Raw genomic sequence first — 18,850 nt, forward strand, 5'->3', positions numbered from 1 at the left:
CCTTTGTGAACTTATCATTTCTGAGAACGCATGCTGTTACACCGCGATTACCTGTAAATACCACGTTAATGCAATAAATGCTCAAAATGATGTTCGTCAACCTCAATGCATTTGGTAATGCGTGTAACGACATTCCTCTCAACAGCGGGTAGTTTGCATTGACAATGCGCTGACACATGTTTTCAGGCGTTGTCGGTGGATCAGTATAGCAAATATCCTTCGACTTTCCCCACAGAAAGAAATCCGGGGACGTCAGATCCGGTGAACGTGCAGGCCATGGTATGGTGCTTCGACGACCAAGCCACCTGTCATGAATATGTTGTTCAACAGCGCTTCAACCCCACGCGAGCTATGTGCCAGACATCCATCATGTTGAAAGTACATCGCCATTCTGTCATGCAGTGAAACATCTTGTAGTAACATCGGTAGAACATTACGTAGGAAATCAGCTACATTGCACTATTTAGACTGCCATCGATAAAATAGGGGCCAATTATCCTTCCTCCCATAATGCCGCACCATAAATTAACTCGCCAAGGTCGTTGATGTTCCACTTGTCGCAGCCATCGTGAATTTTCCGTTGCCCACTAGTACATATTATGCCGGTTTACGTTACCGCTGTTGATGAATAACGGTTCGTCGCTAAATAGAACGAGTGCAAAAAATCTGTCATCGTCCCGTAATTTCTATTGTGCCCAGTGGCAGAACTGTATACGGCGTTCAAAGTCGTCGCCATGCAATTCCTGGTGCATAGAAATATGGTGCGGGTGCAATCGATGTTGATGTATTATTCTCAACACCGACGTTTTTGAGATTCCCGATTCTCGCGCAGTTTGTCTGCTACTGATGTGCGGATTAACCGCGACAGCAGATAAAACACCTACTTGTGCATCATCATTTGTTGCAAGTCGTGGTTGCACATTGGCTCATATTAGTTGTAATGTTGCATTGCTTGGTAATTTAGATTTACTGTAGCTTGCTTTGCAATTTTCCATATTTTTTTTTGCATTGCTGTTTGTGTTAATTTGTTATGTGCTGCTGCATTGCCTCGTCCCTTAGTTTAGCATCTGAGCTCAGTAGATTTAAGTTAGCTTAAGAGGGGTAGACTATATAAGAAACTAACTATGATGACTTGGAAGAAATGTGTTAAGAAGCTATAAGAAAATAGTTTGGCCAAAAAAGTAGTGCACAGTGGTGAAAAACTATTTTTGAAAGAGGATGTGAACAGAATACAGAAAGCAGGCTTAGATAGTACTTTTGGGAATAATGATAAACAAAGGAAGATCTCCATGCAAAATACTGCAGTAAAACAAACCCTGTCCTTTCCTTTTGTGTCATCCCACTATATGTCTGTGTACCCTTGTGTATTTGTGTTTTTCCTGTCTTTATGTGTTTAGCTGATGAGAGATATGTTGTAGAATTTTTCTATGTTATTTACTTTGTAAAAATGTTGAGACATTATTTATTCTGTTTTGTTTTAATGCTCATGTGTAAAGTTGATGTTTCAAAAGTTATTCTGATCGTTTATGTATTTACTTATGTCATAATTCCTGTAACACTGATGTATATGTTTATTTCTATTCTTTTGTAAAGCCTGTATTACTACAAATGTTATCTGTATTGTTATGTTTGTAATGATGTATTTTGTACCTTTGTAATTGTATTCTCATGTTATAATATTGTAACTGACACCAGTTCATCAAATTAAGTAACTTGTACGTTACATTTTACTGCACACGTTTCTGTTGGTCATAGTATATGGACAATTTGTGAGAAGTAGGGACTGTTAGTGTTTGCACGTGTGTTAATAATTCAGCAAGGGACTGGATAACAGCATTGCTGGTTCTAAGGACAATTAGAAAAAAAAAAAAAACTTTGTGAGTGCACGAGTGGTGGTTTATGGACTTGCTATATTATCCGCAAGACCCTTCACTGATGATTGTGCACCTGCACAGTCGCAGCAGATGGCTGCTGACCATCTCTACAAGGACTACAGTGGGTCAGCATCTTTGACGACCCACCAATATCATTATTTCTACAAGGACTACAGTGGGTCTACACCTTTGCTGACTCACCAGTACCATTATTTCTACGAGGACTGCAGTGGGTCTGCACCTCTGGTGGCCCACCAATACCATACTCTCTACCAGGACTACAGTGGGTCTGCTCTGTGATGACCTACCTACCAATCTTCTTCAAAATGTCGAATGACTCTGCTGTGGGTTTGCTCTGTTGTGGCCCATTACCTGTCAGCATGTCAAGTGTCAGCACTGTCTTTCCGTTGGAAGGACAACACTACTTCTTCAAGACTGCATGGAAATCCACTACTTCTGTGTGCAATTTCTTTTACTAATGAGACTTTGTGAAAAAAAAACTGTAATTACTATTATGATGAACAATCTGGACTGTCTTTATGGACTGTGAGAAAATTTTAGCTTTTGACCAACATTGTATAAATAAGTGTGTGCATTTGATATCTTTGTTATTGTAATTATGAAAAATTTTATCAAATCATTATTGGCCACTGGCCAAAAAAATTTGTAAAATTTTTTGTGGGGAGCATTGGGGCTATGTAAGTAGGCTGTTTAGATTTTTATATTGGTAATGCCACGTAGCGCTCTGTATGAAAATCACTGGCTGTGCTGTGTGCAGTCTGTGGCTAGTTTGCATTGTTGTCTGCCATTGTAGTGTTGGGCAGCGGCAGCTGGATGTGAACAGCGCGTAGCGTTGCGCAGTTGGAGGTGAGCCGCCAGCAGTGGTGGATGTGGGGAGAGAGATGGCGGAAGTTTTGTAATTTGAAATTGAACTGCTATATATATTATGATTATTAAGGTAAATACAGTGTTTGTTCTCTATTAAAATCTTTCATTTGCTAACTATCCCTATCAGTAGTTAGTGACTTCCGTAGTTTGAATCTTTTATTTAGCTGGCAATAGTGGCGGTCGCTGTATTGCAGTAGTTCGAGTAACGAAGATTTTTGTGAGGTAAGTGATTTGTGAAAGGTATAGGTTAAAGTTACTCAGGGCCATTCTTTTGCAGGGATCTTTGATAGTCAGATTGCGTTGCGCTAAAAATATTGTGTGTCAGTTTAAGCATAGTCTCATATATAATTGTTCTAAGGGGACGTTTCAATTCATGTTTCTTTACGTGCTACGCGAATATGTAATAAAAATGGGGGTTCCTATTTAAAAAAACGCAGCTGATATCCGTTTGACCTATGGAAGCCCCATCTAGCGGGCCAACCATAGCGCCATCTGGTTTCGCCCTTCAAGCTAGACGAGTTTCGTTCTTTGTAGTTTTCTCGTTTTATGCTAATTTCGTGAGATATTTGACCCGGTCACTATCAATGGTCCACCCTGTATAGTGAAGTTTGAGTCATGCCAACACCCGTCGATAAATCGTAGCACGTCTTTGAGGCAAAGATTCTGGTGCACGTACTGTGTCATCAGCTAGAGAGCGTACTTGTAGTGAAAAGGAGGCGGGGCGGTGTGTCTGTCTGTGAGGGTATGGGGGGGTGGGGGAGGGAGAGAGGAATGGACAGTACGGCACGGCGCGAGACGTAGCGGAGCGAGCTGAGGGGAGTTTGCGCACTGAAGTGGAGCTCCTATATGCACTGAAGATCCAAAGAAACTGCTACACCTGCACTCAGAAGTGCCACAAAACGACATGGCGTCGGCTCTACTAACGTCTGAAGTAGTGCTGGAGGGAACTGACACCACGATTCCTGCAGTCCGTAAATCCGTACGAGTACGAGGGGGTGGAGAGCTCTTCTGAACAGGACGTTACAAGACACCCCAGTTATGCTCAATAATGTTCATGTCTGGCGAGCATGGTGGCCAGCGAAGTGTTTGAAACGTCCCCTTAGAACAATTTATACACGACTGTGCTTAAACTGACACACAATATTTTTAGCGCAACGCAATCTGACTAACAAAGATCCCTGCTAAAGAATGGCCCTGAGTAACATTAAACTATACGTTTCACAAATCGCTTACCTCACAAAAATCTTGGTTACTCGAACTACTGCAATACAGCAAGCGCCACTACTGCCAGCTAAATAAAAGATTCAAACTACTGAAGGCACTAACTACTGATAGGGATAGTTAGCAAATGAAAGATTTTAATAGAGAACAAACAATGTATTTACCTTAATAGTCATAATATATATATATCAGTTCATGACAAATTACAAAACTCCGCCATCTGTCTCCTCACATCCACCACTGCTGGCGGCTCACCTCCAACTGCGCAACGCTACGCGCTGTTCACATCCAGCTGCCGCTGCCCAACACTGCAATGGCAGACAACAATGCAAACTAGCCACATACTGCACACAGCACAGCCAGTGATTTTCATACAGAGCGCTACGTGGCATTACCAATATAAAAATCTAAACAGCCTACTTACATGTTTAAACGCAGAAGAGCCACTCTTTAGAAATTCTCGACCTACAGGATGTAGCATTGTCCTGCTGGAATCGTCCAAGTCCGTCGGAGTGCGCAATGGACATGAATGGACGCAGGCGGTCAGACAGGATGCTTATGTACGTGTCATCTGTCAGAGTCGCATCTAGACTATCAGGTATCCCATATCACTCCAACTGCACACGCCCCACACCATCAACAGAGCGTCCACCAGCTTGAAGAGTTCCCTGCTGACATGCAGGGTCCATGGATTCACGAGGTTGTCCCCATTCCCGTAAACGTCCATCCGTTCTATACAATTTGAAGAGACTCGACCAACTACGCAAAATGTTTCCAGTCAGCAACAGTCCAAAATCGGTGTTGAGGGGCCGAGGCTAGGCATAAAGCTTTGTGTCGTGCAATTGCAGTGGTTAATAAAAAAGAAAATGAGAAAAAAAGAAAAGAAAAGGTTTAAAATCTGGGAAGAAATCGTGAGTAAAAAGGGGTTTTTTAAAATCGTAAATGACCGTGAAAAAGGGAAAGAATGAAAAGCAAATCGGACTTCGTATTACAGAAAAGCTACCGGACTTCGTGATTCGGAAAAGCTATTGTTGGGGTGGTCCTTGTGGCGTTTTTGAGCCAAAGTTAAACCAATTTCCACTACAAAAATTATTCGAAAAAGAACAGAGAATAACAAAATGTAACTGACAAGGGAGAATGGCGTAGATAATTCATCCTTTGCCATCTTAACATGTCTTCGTGCGGCGTCCAGGTCTTCAAAAATCTCCTACTTTATTTCTGCGTGAAAAGTCTGCTCCGAAATCTTGCAGTAAGTTTCATTGTCCAGGAATGTATACAAAACCGTCTTGATATTAAATTCAATTTAATTTACTTTGCTACTTCCATCCTCCAAATTTCATAACAACTTCCACAGTATGTCTACACATTAAAATCATATCAAGACCAGCTAATAAGTTTTTTTTACGTCTGCATTAAGCTTCCGCTGTCGAGAGACACAAAAAGAAACGGATAGTAAAAAAGAGTTACAATTTTAGTATTTTCTCCGCCGTCGAGCGCTCATACCGGTGCGACGGTATAATTTTTCTCTGAGGGAACGAGTGTAGCGCGGCGAAATTCAAAGTCCCGCTACAGAATCATCAAGGGTACAAGAGTGGGACATCGGCTCCGAAAGCCCATATCGATGATGTTTCATTGAATGGTTCGCACGCTATCTGTTGAGGGCCCAGCACTGAAATCTGCAGCAATTTCAAGTAGGGTCGCAATTCTGTCACACTGAAGGATTCTCTTCAGTTGTCGTTGGTCCCGTTCTTGCAGGATCTTTTTCCGGCTGCAGCGATGTCGGTGATTTGATGTTTTACCCGATTCCTGATATTCACGGCACACTCGTGAAATGGTCGTACGGGAAAAATCCCCACTTAATCGCTATCTCTGATATGCTGTGTCCCATCGTTCGTACGACAACTATAACACCACGTTCAAACTCACTTAAATCTTGATAACCTGTCATTGTAGCAGCAGTATCCGATCTAACTGCGCCAGACACTTGTTGTCTTATATATGCGTTGCCGACCGCAGCGTCATATTTTGCCTGTTTACATATGTCTGTATTTGAATACGCATGCCTATATCAGTTTCCTTGGCGCTTCAGTGTAATAGACTGAATCGTCCGCCATGTTCTCCCCAGTTCCGAGGATTCGGCAATATTTACCTTGTGGGTGGTTAAATGATTCATGCAACCTTTTACAGTATTTATTATAAAATATTTGATACTGCATGTGCAAATTGTATCGAACAGTAACTAATTGTGTAGAGATACTAAGAACAACCTTTTCATATAACAGAGAAGTTGGAATGCAGTATTATACGGCTATAGAAATGTAGGCTCGGAACTGGCGTGGTAGTTCGTATAATGAATTGAAAAATGTACGAATGTTTCAAATGTGGGTGCTACGCATTAACAAAAAAATGGCTCTGAGCACTATGGGACTTAACTGCTGAGGTCATCACTCCCCTAGAACTTAGAACTACGAGGGCAGTTCAATAAGTAATGCAACACATTTTTTTTCTCGGCCAATTTTGGTTGAAAAAACCGGAAATTTCTTGTGGAATATTTTCAAACATTCCCGCTTCGTCTCGTATAGTTTCATTGACTTCCGACAGGTGGCAGCGCTGTACGGAGCTGTTAAAATGGCGTCTGTAACGGATGTGCGTTGCAAACAATGGGCAGTGATCGAGTTTCTTTTGGCGGAAAACCAGGGCATCTCAGATATTCATAGGCGCTTGCAGAATGTCTACGGTGATCTGGCAGTGGACAAAAGCACGGTGAGTCGTTGGGCAAAGCGTGTGTCATCATCGCCACAAGGTCAAGCAAGACTGTCTGATCTCCCGCGTGCGGGCCGGCCGTGCACAGCTGTGACTCCTGCAATGGCGGAGCGTGCGAACACACTCGTTCGAGATGATCGACGGATCACCATCAAACAACTCAGTGCTCAACTTGACGCCTCTGTTGGTAGTGCTGTCACAATTGTTCACCATTTGGGATATTCAAAGGTTTGTTCCCGCTGGGTCCCTCGTTGTCTAACCGAACACCATAAAGAGCAAAGGAGAACCATCTGTGCGGAATTGCTTGCTCGTCATGTGGCTGAGGGTGACAATTTCTTGTCAAAGATTGTTACAGGCGATGAAACATGGGTTCATCACTTCGAACCTGAAACAAAACGGCAATCAATGGAGTGGCGCCACACGAACTCCCCTACCAAGAAAAAGTTTAAAGCCATACCCTCAGCCGGTAAAGTCATGGTTACAGTCTTCTGGGACGCTGAAGGGGTTATTCTGTTCGATGTCCTTCCCCATGGTCAAACGATCTACTCTGAAGTGTATTGTGCTACTCTTCAGAAATTGAAGAAACGACTTCAGCGTGTTCGTAGGCACAAAAATCTGAACAAACTTCTCCTTCTTCATGACAACGCAAGACCTCACACAAGTCTTCGCACCCGAGAGGAGCTCACAATACTTCAGTGGACTGTTCTTCCTCATGCACCCTACAGCCCCGATCTCGCACCGTCGGATTTCCATATGTTTGGCCCAATGAAGGGGGGAGGCACTACGCGGATGATGAAGAAGTTATTGATGCAGTACGACGTTGGCTCCGACATCGACCAGTGGAATGGTAGCGTGGAGGCATACAGGCCCTCATTTCAAGGTGGCGTAAGGCTGTAGCATTGAATGGAGATTACGTTGAAAAATAGTGTTGTGTAGCTAAAAGATTGGGGAATAACCTGGTGTATTTCAATGCTGAATAAAACAACCCCTGTTTCAGAAAAAAATGTGTTGCATTACTTATTGAACTGCCCTCGTACTTAAACCTAACTAACCTAAGGACATCACACACATACATGCCCATGCCCGGCCGCATTGGCCGAGCGGTACTAAGCGCTACAGTCGGGAACCGCGCGACCGCTACGGTCGCAGGTTCGAATCCTCCCTCGGGCATAGATATGTGTGATGTCCTTAGGTTAGTTAGGTTTCAGTAGTTCTAAGTTCTAGGGGACTGATGACCTCAGCAGTTAAGTCCCATAGTGGTCAGAGCCATTTGAACCATTTAGCCACTATAGAAATATCTTAATTATCACCAGTCCAACCGTACCTACCGGCCTTTGTGGCCGAGCAATTCTAGGCGCTTCAGTCCGGAACTGCGCTGCTGCTACGGTCGCAGGTTCGAATCCTGCCTCGGGCATGGATGTGTGTGAAGTCCTTAGGTTAGTTAGGTTTAAGTAGTTCTAAGTTGTAGGGGACTGATGACCTTAGATGTTAAGTTAGAGCCATTTGAACCATTTTTGAACCTACCGTACCTATATAAAAAGTCGGCTTAAGTATTGTTCAATTTGTGTATCAATAAACAATCATAATAGGCCTAAAAAATCCTCTCCATTTTGCCAATTGCGGAAATATCTCAGAACTCAAAAAATTTTAAGATAAACTGCTTGACTCATACAACTGGTTTCATTTTTGTAACTACCTTTATTGACATATACTTACAGTGCACAGTGGAGTGCCGGCTAGTGGTAACCAGTTGTCTCTGTGGCAATTTGTGTCCCATCTTTTTTTCCGTTCACGATCACATGGAAATCTAAAAGTCCGAAAACCATTTTTGCGATGGTTAGTGCAGTTTGCAGCTGAGCAGCCACTAACACTTCCGATCATTTAAATTGCTACACCAAGAAGAAATGCAGATGATAAAAGAGTATTCATTGGACAAATATACACTCCTGGAAATGGAAAAAAGAACACATTGACACCGGTGTGTCAGACCCACCATACTTGCTCCGGACACTGCGAGAGGGCTGTACAAGCAATGATCACACGCACGGCACAGCGGACACACCAGGAACCGCGGTGTTGGCCGTCGAATGGCGCTAGCTGCGCAGCATTTGTGCACCGCCGCCGTCAGTGTCAGCCAGTTTGCCGTGGCATACGGAGCTCCATCGCAGTCTTTAACACTGGTAGCATGCCGCGACAGCGTGGACGTGAACCGTATGTGCAGTTGACGGACTTTGAGCGAGGGCGTATAGTGGGCATGCGGGAGGCCGGGTGGACGTACCGCCGAATTGCTCAACACGTGGGGCCTGAGGTCTCCACAGTACATCGATGTTGTCGCCAGTGGTCGGCGGAAGGTGCACGTGCCCGTCGACCTGGGACCGGACCGCAGCGACGCACGGATGCACGCCAAGACCGTAGGATCCTACGCAGTGCCGTAGGGGACCGCACCGCCACTTGCCAGCAAATTAGGGACACTGTTGCTCCTGGGGTATCGGCGAGGACCATTCGCAACCGTCTCCATGAAGCTGGGCTACGGTCCCGCACACCGTTAGGCCGTCTTCCGCTCACGCCCCAACATCGTGCAGCCCGCCTCCAGTGGTGTCGCGACAGGCGTGAATGGAGGGACGAATGGAGACGTGTCGTCTTCAGCGATGAGAGTCGCTTCTGCCTTGGTGCCAATGATGGTCGTATGCGTGTTTGGCGCTGTGCAGGTGAGCGCCACAATCAGGACTGCATACGACAGAGGCAAACAGGGCCAACACCCGGCATCATGGTGTGGGGAGCGATCTCCTACACTGGCCGTACACCACTGGTGATCGTCGAGGGGACACTGAATAGTGCACGGTACATCCAAACCGTCATCGAACCCATCGTTCTACCATTCCTAGACCGGCAAGGGAACTTGCTGTTCCAACAGGACAATGCACGTCCGCATGTATCCCGTGCCACCCAACGTGCTCTAGAAGGTGTAAGTCAACTACCCTGGCCAGCAAGATCTCCGTATCTGTCCCCCATTGAGCATGTTTGGGACTGGATGAAGCGTCGTCTCACGCGGTCTGCACGTCCAGCACGAACGCTGGTCCAACTGAGGCGCCAGGTGGAAATGGCATGGCAAGCCGTTCCACAGGACTACATCCAGCATCTCTACGATCGTCTCCATGGGAGAATAGCAGCCTGCATTGCTGCGAAAGGTGGATATACACTGTACTAGTGCCGACATTGTGCATGCTCTGTTGCCTGTGTCTATGTGCCTGTGGTTCTGTCAGTGTGATCATGTTATGTATCTGACCCCAGGAATGTGTCAATAAAGTTTCCCCTTCCTGGGACAATGAATTCACGGTGTTCTTATTTCAATTTCCAGGAGTGTATTATACTAGAACTGACATGTGATCACATTTTCACGCAATTTGGTAGCATACATCCTGAGAATCGGTTGGAAACTTCCCTCATGTCAGCACGTTGCAGGTGTCGCCACCGGCGCCATTCTTGTGTGAATGCTCTGAAAAGCTAATCATTTGCATATCACAGCATCTTCTTTCTGTCGGTTAAATTTCGCATCTGTAGCACGTCATCTTTGTGGTGTAGCAGTTTTAATGGCCAGTAGTATACTTCTCCATCTGGTAATATTTGATGCTTTGTTGACACAGCTGGCAGGAATCACCTGCATAGGCGTCGGTCATTTACAACGCAATGAAACAACCCACGGTTACGTCTCTGATTTGCCAGCTCATTTTCTGCTGATGTTTGCAATTGCCAGCCTAACTCTTGTTCCATGTTATATCAGAAGGTTAGAACAAAAGCGCAGCTACCGACGGAAGTCTAGTGTGTAATTATCGTATGGCAGCGGAACTTGGTAGATATGCAAGTGGGTTAATGCAAGACTGATTCACACTAAGAAGAAATTGTTCAAATTTTAGGCACCAGGTGCAAATCTGCCTCTGTACAGCATCTCATCGACGCCTCCAAATGGACAAATTGTGTTAAGTGGCGGTTAATAATAAAATCAACATTATGCCCTTCTCACATGTTTAACCTTTAGTGCCCACGCCCCATTGCTAACCCATTACACACGGAAAGATTTCCATTTTCACTACAGGCCGTTAAAATTGCTACACCAAGAAGAAATGCAGATGATAAACGGGTATTCATTGGACAAATATATTATACTAGAACTCACATGTAATTACATTTTCACGCAATTTGGGTGCGTAGATCCTGAGAAATCAGTACCCAGAACAACCACCTCTGGCTGTAATAAAGGCCTTGATACGCATGGGCATTGAGTCAAACAGAGCTTGGATGGTGTGTACAGGTACAACTGCCCATGGAGCTTCAACACGATACCACAGTTCATCAAGAGTAGTGACTGGCGTATTGTGACGAGCCAGTTGCTCGGCCACCATTGACCAGACGTTTCCAATTGGTGAGAGATCTGGAGAATGCGCTGGAAAGGGCAGCAGTCGAACATTTCCTGTATCCAGAAAGAACCGTACAGGGCCTGCAACAGGCGGTCGTGCATTATCCTGCTGAAATGTAAGGTTTCGCGGGGATCGAATTAAGGGTAGAGCCACGGGTCGTAACACATCTGAAATGTAACGTCCACTGTTCAAAGTGCCGTCAATGTGAACAAGAGGTGGCCGAGACGTGTAACCAATGGCACCCCATACCATCACACCGGGTGATACACCAGTATGGCGATGACGAATACACGCTTCCAATGTGCGTTCACCGCGATGTCGCCAAACACGGATGCGACCATCACGATGCTGTAAACAGAACCTGGATTCATCGGAAAAAATGACGTTTTGCCATTCGTGCACCCAGGTTCGTCGTTGAGTACACCATCGCAGCCGCTCCTGTCTGTGATGCAGCGTCAAGGGTAACCGCAGCCATCGTCTCCGAGCTGATAGTCCATGCTGCTGCAAACGTCGTCGAACTGTTCGTGCAGATGGTTGTTGTATTGCAAACTTCCCTATCTGTTGACTCAGGGATTGACACGTGGCTGCACGATCCATTACAGTCATGCAGATAAGATGCCTGTCATGTCGACTGCTAGTGATACGAGGCGGTTGGGATCCAGCACGGCGTTCCGTATTACCCTCGTGAAACCAGCTATTCCATGTTCTGCTAACAGTCATTCTATCTCGACCAACGCGAGCAGCAATGTCGCGATACGATAAACCGCACTCGCGATAAGCTACAATCCGACCTTTATCAATGTCGGAAACGTGATTGTACGCATTTCTCCTCCTTACACGAGGCATCACAACAACGTTTCACCTGGCAAGGCCGGTCAACTGCTGTTTGTGTATGAGAAATCGGTTGGAAACTTTCCTCATGTCAGCACGTTGTAGGTGTCGCCACCGGCGCCAACCTCGTGTGAATGCTCTGGAAAGCTAATCATTTGCATATCACAGCATCTTCTTCCTGTCGGTTAAATTTCGCTTCTGTAGCACGTCATCTTCGTGGTGTAGCAATGTTAATGGCCGGTAGTGTATGTTTCCTGCATTCACAGCACCAGATTTGCGCTTGTTGGCCAAGATGGGAACTAATTTTTTTCCAGCGTAAATCAGTTCGCCGTTAAGGCATTAGAATATCAACCAAGATTCGCTGCCATACGATAATCACAGACCACGCTGGACCTCTGTGGGTAATTGTGCTTTAATTATAATCATCCGGTACGTGCCACGTCCTGTTTATCTGCAATAACCCACGCTTCCCTCCCGCTCGTTTCTCTACGCCACCTCCTCAGCACCGGAACTCGCTTTTAGCACAAGCTTTCATTTGTCCACAAGCGTTTTCCCTGTTAATGGTGTAACCTCCCCCTCACTTATCGACCTTAATGACAGTGAAAAATTAAACCGCGTGTACCTAATGGAAATTTGGGAAAAGCAATCCTCACCGAAGTTAATCTGTCAGTAAAGAGGGAGGAAGAGTTACATCTAAATGAAAGGAAAAATGCAAATGAAATTGGTGGAAATTAATTCTGAAAAGGGGTAAAGTTAATAAAGACAGTAAATGTGCGGTCATTACATTAACAATTAACTGGCGTTAATTGGATATTTGAGATTTGGGGAAAATTATGGTCGCCAGTCCTATGGACAACTACTATAATAACTGAAAAAGAAAGGTTGATGCACATATAATTAGCACTAAAAGCATTGGCAACTGGAGGTTGACACGTGTTGTGTGAAAACTGAATGTTTGTCAGAAGTAATAAATTTCGCTACACTCTGACTTAATTTAGCTAAAGAATTAATAAAACCGGAAAATTGAAAGTTAATTTAGTGACTGAAATTAATAGTGAACTTTTTTCTGAAGCACTTCGAAAAAAAATAAAATAAGGTTAGTCTTGGGCTACCTCAACAATCATCTCAAATGCAACTTGCATCTACGCAATTTAGAAATAAGAGATTTAATTTTAAACTTGAATTAAATGATTTTGAACAATTAACAATAGCAAAATTTAGCACGTACCAAGCTGAGCTGCAGTCACAGGTAAGCTAAAATATGGTAACAAAACTCGCACTCTTAGTTTGTGCTTGTGTAATCTAAATATAGTTCTGTTTGGTTATTGTAGCCAGCTATGAATACTTTAACTGAACTTTGAAATTAAAGCAGTGACATGGACTGATATTACTTTAATCCTGGCGTTTCAATTTCAACGACACTCGGGTTCATTTCGAAAAAGGAAGGGACCCTGCTTGGTAATGCAATGGGGACAATGAGCAACAAAGGTTCATGTTAAGCTACTGTATTTTAGTGATGCAAATTGAACAGTTTGAAAAGCTGAGGTCTGCCACACAGTTCTAAAACTTTCCGTGCTTTCAGTTGGTTGACTGAAGGTTTGAAGTCGCCGATGGAGGAGGTGGCGACAATCATTCATTGTCGGCCGTCGCTGTTGCAGAAGCTGGATGTTGGCACGCCTTCTTCTTGACACGGTCACCAGGCGAAACGGGTTCTTGATGTGTGCCAGCTAATGTTTCCCGTCCGCGACACCGTGCCAGAAACTATCGTAGCAAGTCGAGCGCAATTACATGCTGCCAAACCCCGAAAGCGCGGCAACTCGCGGGAGCATCACTCAACACACCTGGTCCACCGTCCTACTGCAGCCAGACTCCGCTCTGCCCGCGCTCCACGCGGCAGTTAACACCACCAAAGATCCTAAACACTTTGGTTCTCCACACGACCTATTGATGTAATCGTTCGGTAGCACAGTTTTCCCTAGGCAAGACCTAGCGTAAAAATACAAATAATATTTACAAAACAAACCAATTATACATCGACATATATGCATAAATATGTATGTATACAAATAGTGAAACAATTACAGTATATATAAAGACACAGAAATGTCATATCTTCAGGTAACAAAATAAGGAAAAAATTATAGTACAATAGATGGAAATAGGAGGATATGCATTTCCGGCGTTACAACCCCCATCAGTCAAACAAATCAGTAACATCGCTGTACGTGCTTGAGCATTGTCCTGCAAAATGATGGTCGGGTCCGGCGTAACAATGGCCCTGTTATAAATTGCAGACGTAAATGAGCTCATAGTCACCAAATATGAACCATTAACAAATACCTATCGAGTAATGTAATGTTGATTATTCGGTGATGGACAACTCGCTTACTAAATTTCTTGTTTTCTTTTCAGGTTTATAGGCTCGTATCCGAACACTTACACCTTCACAAAAGCTGTTGCAGAGCATCTTATCCAGCAAGAATTCTCTGACCTTCCAGTAGCCATCGTTAGGCCGTCAATGGGTCAGTATGCTTGCTATGCTAAATTTCCTTCCGCTACTCCTATTTTCCATACCGTTGTTCGTCTTATGTATATAGAGTTGTCATGTTAAAGTCTAAAATTTTTCAGATTGTTTTATTTGAATAACCAGCTTCAGTTAGATACGCTCAGAAGTGGAGGTATTTCCTCAAATTACTATTGCAAGACATGCCTGTGTTGCGCATGTGAACAGTGTCGTGAAACAAAACTTAAATTTTAATGAAATGCTGAATTTGAAGTAATGTAAATGAGTCTACTTAAGTGCCAAAAGAAACACATTATGTCCTCAATGAAAACTATTTAACTGACACTCGATACTGAAGTGCATTATGAACGCTACGTGACATGAAGCGCAATGTCTGACTCAAAATATCCACGAAATAAAATACTGCTCATCACGGAAGAAAATAACTGTTTAATATTACCTTCTCTCTTCACTGTAAATTAATCTGTTTACTTAGTACAACATCTGAAAATTCTGACGACGTATTTTTGCTCACAAGAGTGCAAACTGAGCTATCTCTTAAAAGAAAAGTGACTTGCCTTTTTCTCAGTATACTATTTTGTGTTGGTATATCGATGTTCTCGAAGCTAAAGAAGAATAATCTATTCTAAATTTTTCTTTGCTTGTCAGGAAGAATTTGTGTCTGCGTGTGGCATAAGGTGCGATGTATACACGACAAAGTATTCAAAACTTAATTAAGATTGAGGGAGGAGGGTCTTACGTTAAAGAAAATCGTTCCTGAAAAATTAAACTATGGGTTTTGTCAAAAAATTAAAAAAGACTGTACAAAGAAAGAAGACAGACAGTTACGAAATTCTCTTTACAAAAATTACAGCACTACAAACAACTGCTTAATTTGCGACATCATGGAAACAAAGAGATCAAATGAACACAAATCATGAATATTACATGTTATCTAAGGAACAAAGATTTCCTTCAATTAATATTTCTGACATACTTTTCATTATTTCGCATACATGGGTTACCATGAAATATTCCTCCAAAAGTATCCTCCCCCAATACAAGCAATGAAATAGCTTAATAAACATGATGTCATCTCCACAATAAAGTATTCCAGATAATTTCTTCCAGATTCGCAAACGTCACAGCTCCTTCTCTAAAACTCAACTGTTTCCTACTATGCCTCTAATACGAATGGCCCAGCATTGCACAACCGACTAGTAAGCAACCGCACCACAGATTACATCAAATACGGAGTCAACGATCTTATCCACTACTCGCGCATTTTTGTCCCAGTATAGTAAGGATGAATTGTTTACGATGGCAGAAAATGTATGAGAACCTTACAATCTGAACATACGTTAATTTAATCTCATTCGTATAAGAAACACATTAATTTACTTATTATTTACTGCATTTAAAGACACTAGAGGATGGAAAGAAAAAGAAATAAAAGGAAGAGTTAAAGTGAGGTGGATATCAGTTGTTAAACTAAATATTATTTTGCAGCCTAAAATCCCACTGTACCTGTAATACAAAGGTGACAATCAGTTTCTGTCACTAGTTTTGACTTACGCCACAGAGACTAGCACTTAAAGACGAGAGATGCTCGGCAGGAAATGGAGACGTACTGTTGGGAATTACTAGTAGAGGTAAATAAATCTTTCACTTCCGTACAATGACCTGTTCCAGACTATAACTTAAGTAACTTCTGTCATAATTTCATGTCTACATTTGATCGGAAGAACGGCTAAAATGCTGACGAAAACTTTTTTGTTTGCGTAAGTTACATTCCATGCTTACGGCATTATGTGTAATCTCTCTTCCCGTGTCGTTTGTTTGGATTGATAGATTCACACAACAGCTCAGTATACAATCCTACACCACAGACTTTGGACATTAAACTAGATTTTTGTTGTCTACACTCCCCCTTTCTACGCGATAAACGAGTAAAATAGATCTTACCAGCGTTGGGTAAAATAAGGTCACTGCACGCTTAGTCACCGGTCGCATAGCAGACAGTACGTAAAGAAGCCTGCATTTAGTTATTTTGCTATTTGCATGTTCCTTCTATCAAAATTAGTTTAAAAAATGTAACACACTTTCTCACAGAAAAACATGACCCCATGCCGAACATTAAACTGCTTTCTATTTTTTTCTTCACAAGGTTATTTGTGTACAGTCACGAATTTAAGATGCGTTCACACGTGTGACAATTAGCGTGTCGACTATTGTGCGTGCGGCAGTTGCGCGTAAAGGGAAGCATGTAACGCCGCAGAATAACGCACCCCTCTGCGCAGGCGCAGGAAAATTCTCATCTTAGGCAAGGACACTCGTGTGATAGTCGTTCGCCTGTGCGCGATTAAGTTCGTTAGGCGCTTTATTTTGCTACGTCTCGCTGTAAAGAGATCCAGTTTCTCGCACCCACCTGAAGGGACACGTACAGCACAAAAGCGTACAGGCCGACCTCATCTGTTTACTGACAGAGACCGCTGACAGTTGAGAAGGCTCGTAATTTGTAATAGGCGGACATCTATCCAGACCATCGCACAGGAATTCCAAACTGCATCAAGATCCACTGCAAGTACCACGATAGTTGTGCGGGAGGTGAGAAAACTTGGATTTCGTGGTCAAGCGGTTGCTCATAAGCCACACACCAAGCCGGTAAATGCCAAACGACGCCTCGCTTGCTGTAAGGAGCGTAAACTTTGGACGGTTGAATAGTGGGAAAAACGTTGTGTGGAGCGACGAATCATGGTACACAACGTGGCGATCCGATGGCAGGGTGTGGGTATGGCGAATTCCCGGTGAACGTCATATGCCGGCGTGTGTAGTGCTAACAGTAAAATTCGGAGGCGGTGGTGTTACGGTGTGGTCGTGTTTTTCGTTGCGGGGCTTGGACCCCTTGTTGTTCTGCGTGGCGCTATCACAGCACAGGCTTACATTGATGTGTTAAGCACCTTCTTGCTTGCCACTGTTGAAGAGCAATTCCAGGATAGCAACTGCATCCTTCAACACGGTTGAGCAACTGTTCATGGCCTGTGGTGGAGTCGTTACACGACAACAACATCCCTGTAATGGACTGGCCTGCACAGAGTCTGACCTGAATCCTATACAACACCTTTGGGATGTTTTGGAACGCCGACTTCGTGCCAGGTCCCACCGACCGACATCGTTACCTCTCCTCAGTGCAAAAAAAAATGGTTCAAATGGCTCTAAGCACTATTGGACTTAACATCTGTGGTCATCAGTCCCCTAGACTTAGAACTACGTAAACCTAACTAACCTAAGGACATGACACACATCCATGCCCGAGGCAGGATTCGAACCTGCGACCGTAGCAGCAGTGCGGTACCGGACTGAAGCGCCTAGAATCTCTCCGATAGTCCTCAGTGCAGCACTCTATGAAGAATGGGCTGCCATTCCCCAAGAAGCCTTACAGCGCCTGATTGAACGTATGCCTGCGAGAGTGGATGCTGCCATCAAGGCTAAGGGTCGGGCAACACCGTACTGAATTCCAGCATTACCGATGGAGTGCGCCACGAACTTGTGAATCATTTTCAGCCAGGTGTCCGGATACTTCTGATCACATATGGTAAGTCTAATTGGAGCATTAGCTCTTCAAAATCCAGAGATGGTTCGCGGGCTTTGCTCATGTTGCTTCAGACCTTCTCAATTATGGAGAGATTCCGGCGACCTTGCCTGTCACGGCAGATTTTGGCACGCACGAAGACAACCAGTAGAAAGTCACTTCTGGACTCTCCTGGCTGGAGTACAGTTGTCTTCAGTAGTGACTCCCGTTTCGAACTGAGCCCCGATGAACAGCAAAGACGTGTCTGGTCACGCCTCGGACAGCAGTGAGAAACGAACCTCATTGTCGCCCACGACATGGCCCGACAAGCATGTCTGGGGTGTGTAATGGTCGCCTGGTCGTAGATATTGCTAATTGCTATAGTCGCACTATTTCACTCCCATTTACGGAGCTTGTTAGCACTTGATGTTAGGTTGGCGCCATTAAAATGCATTGTGTTGTAGTAATCGCTGCTACTTGCTGGATCGCTGCTGTCTCTCGATGCTGATGCTGGCTCTACATCTGGTTGTCTAGGGTTAAAAACATGAGGTCCCGTGTTTTCTTTGTGTTTTTGATGATAAAGAACGAGCGAAACCAACAAATATGTAAACTTCAAATATTTATTATTCTGGTGGCCATCTTAATTCCACTGTCCACCAAAGACCATGACTCAACACAAAGTAGTACTTCCGTTACATGTTCTTTGCATTGTTTATCCACCTCAAACAATAACACACAAACACACTTTACCAAAGTGACATTCCGACTGCTTTTCCGACCGTTC

The 18,850-nt window shown here is 43.9% G+C and overlaps 1 protein-coding gene across 1 annotated transcript in view; it reads left to right on the forward strand.

Annotated features, from left to right (window-relative positions):
• LOC126101179 (putative fatty acyl-CoA reductase CG5065) overlaps window positions 1-18,850 on the forward strand; it is a 325,985-nt gene that overhangs the window by 207,362 nt on the left and 99,773 nt on the right. The window contains exon 6 of the mRNA XM_049911877.1: window positions 14,405-14,514. Within this exon, the coding sequence (XP_049767834.1) occupies window positions 14,405-14,514 (110 nt within the window). The remainder of the gene's footprint in view (window positions 1-14,404; window positions 14,515-18,850) is intronic.

Source organism: Schistocerca cancellata, chromosome 9 (assembly GCF_023864275.1).
Source record: "Schistocerca cancellata isolate TAMUIC-IGC-003103 chromosome 9, iqSchCanc2.1, whole genome shotgun sequence".
Lineage (NCBI taxonomy): Eukaryota > Metazoa > Arthropoda > Insecta > Orthoptera > Acrididae > Schistocerca > Schistocerca cancellata.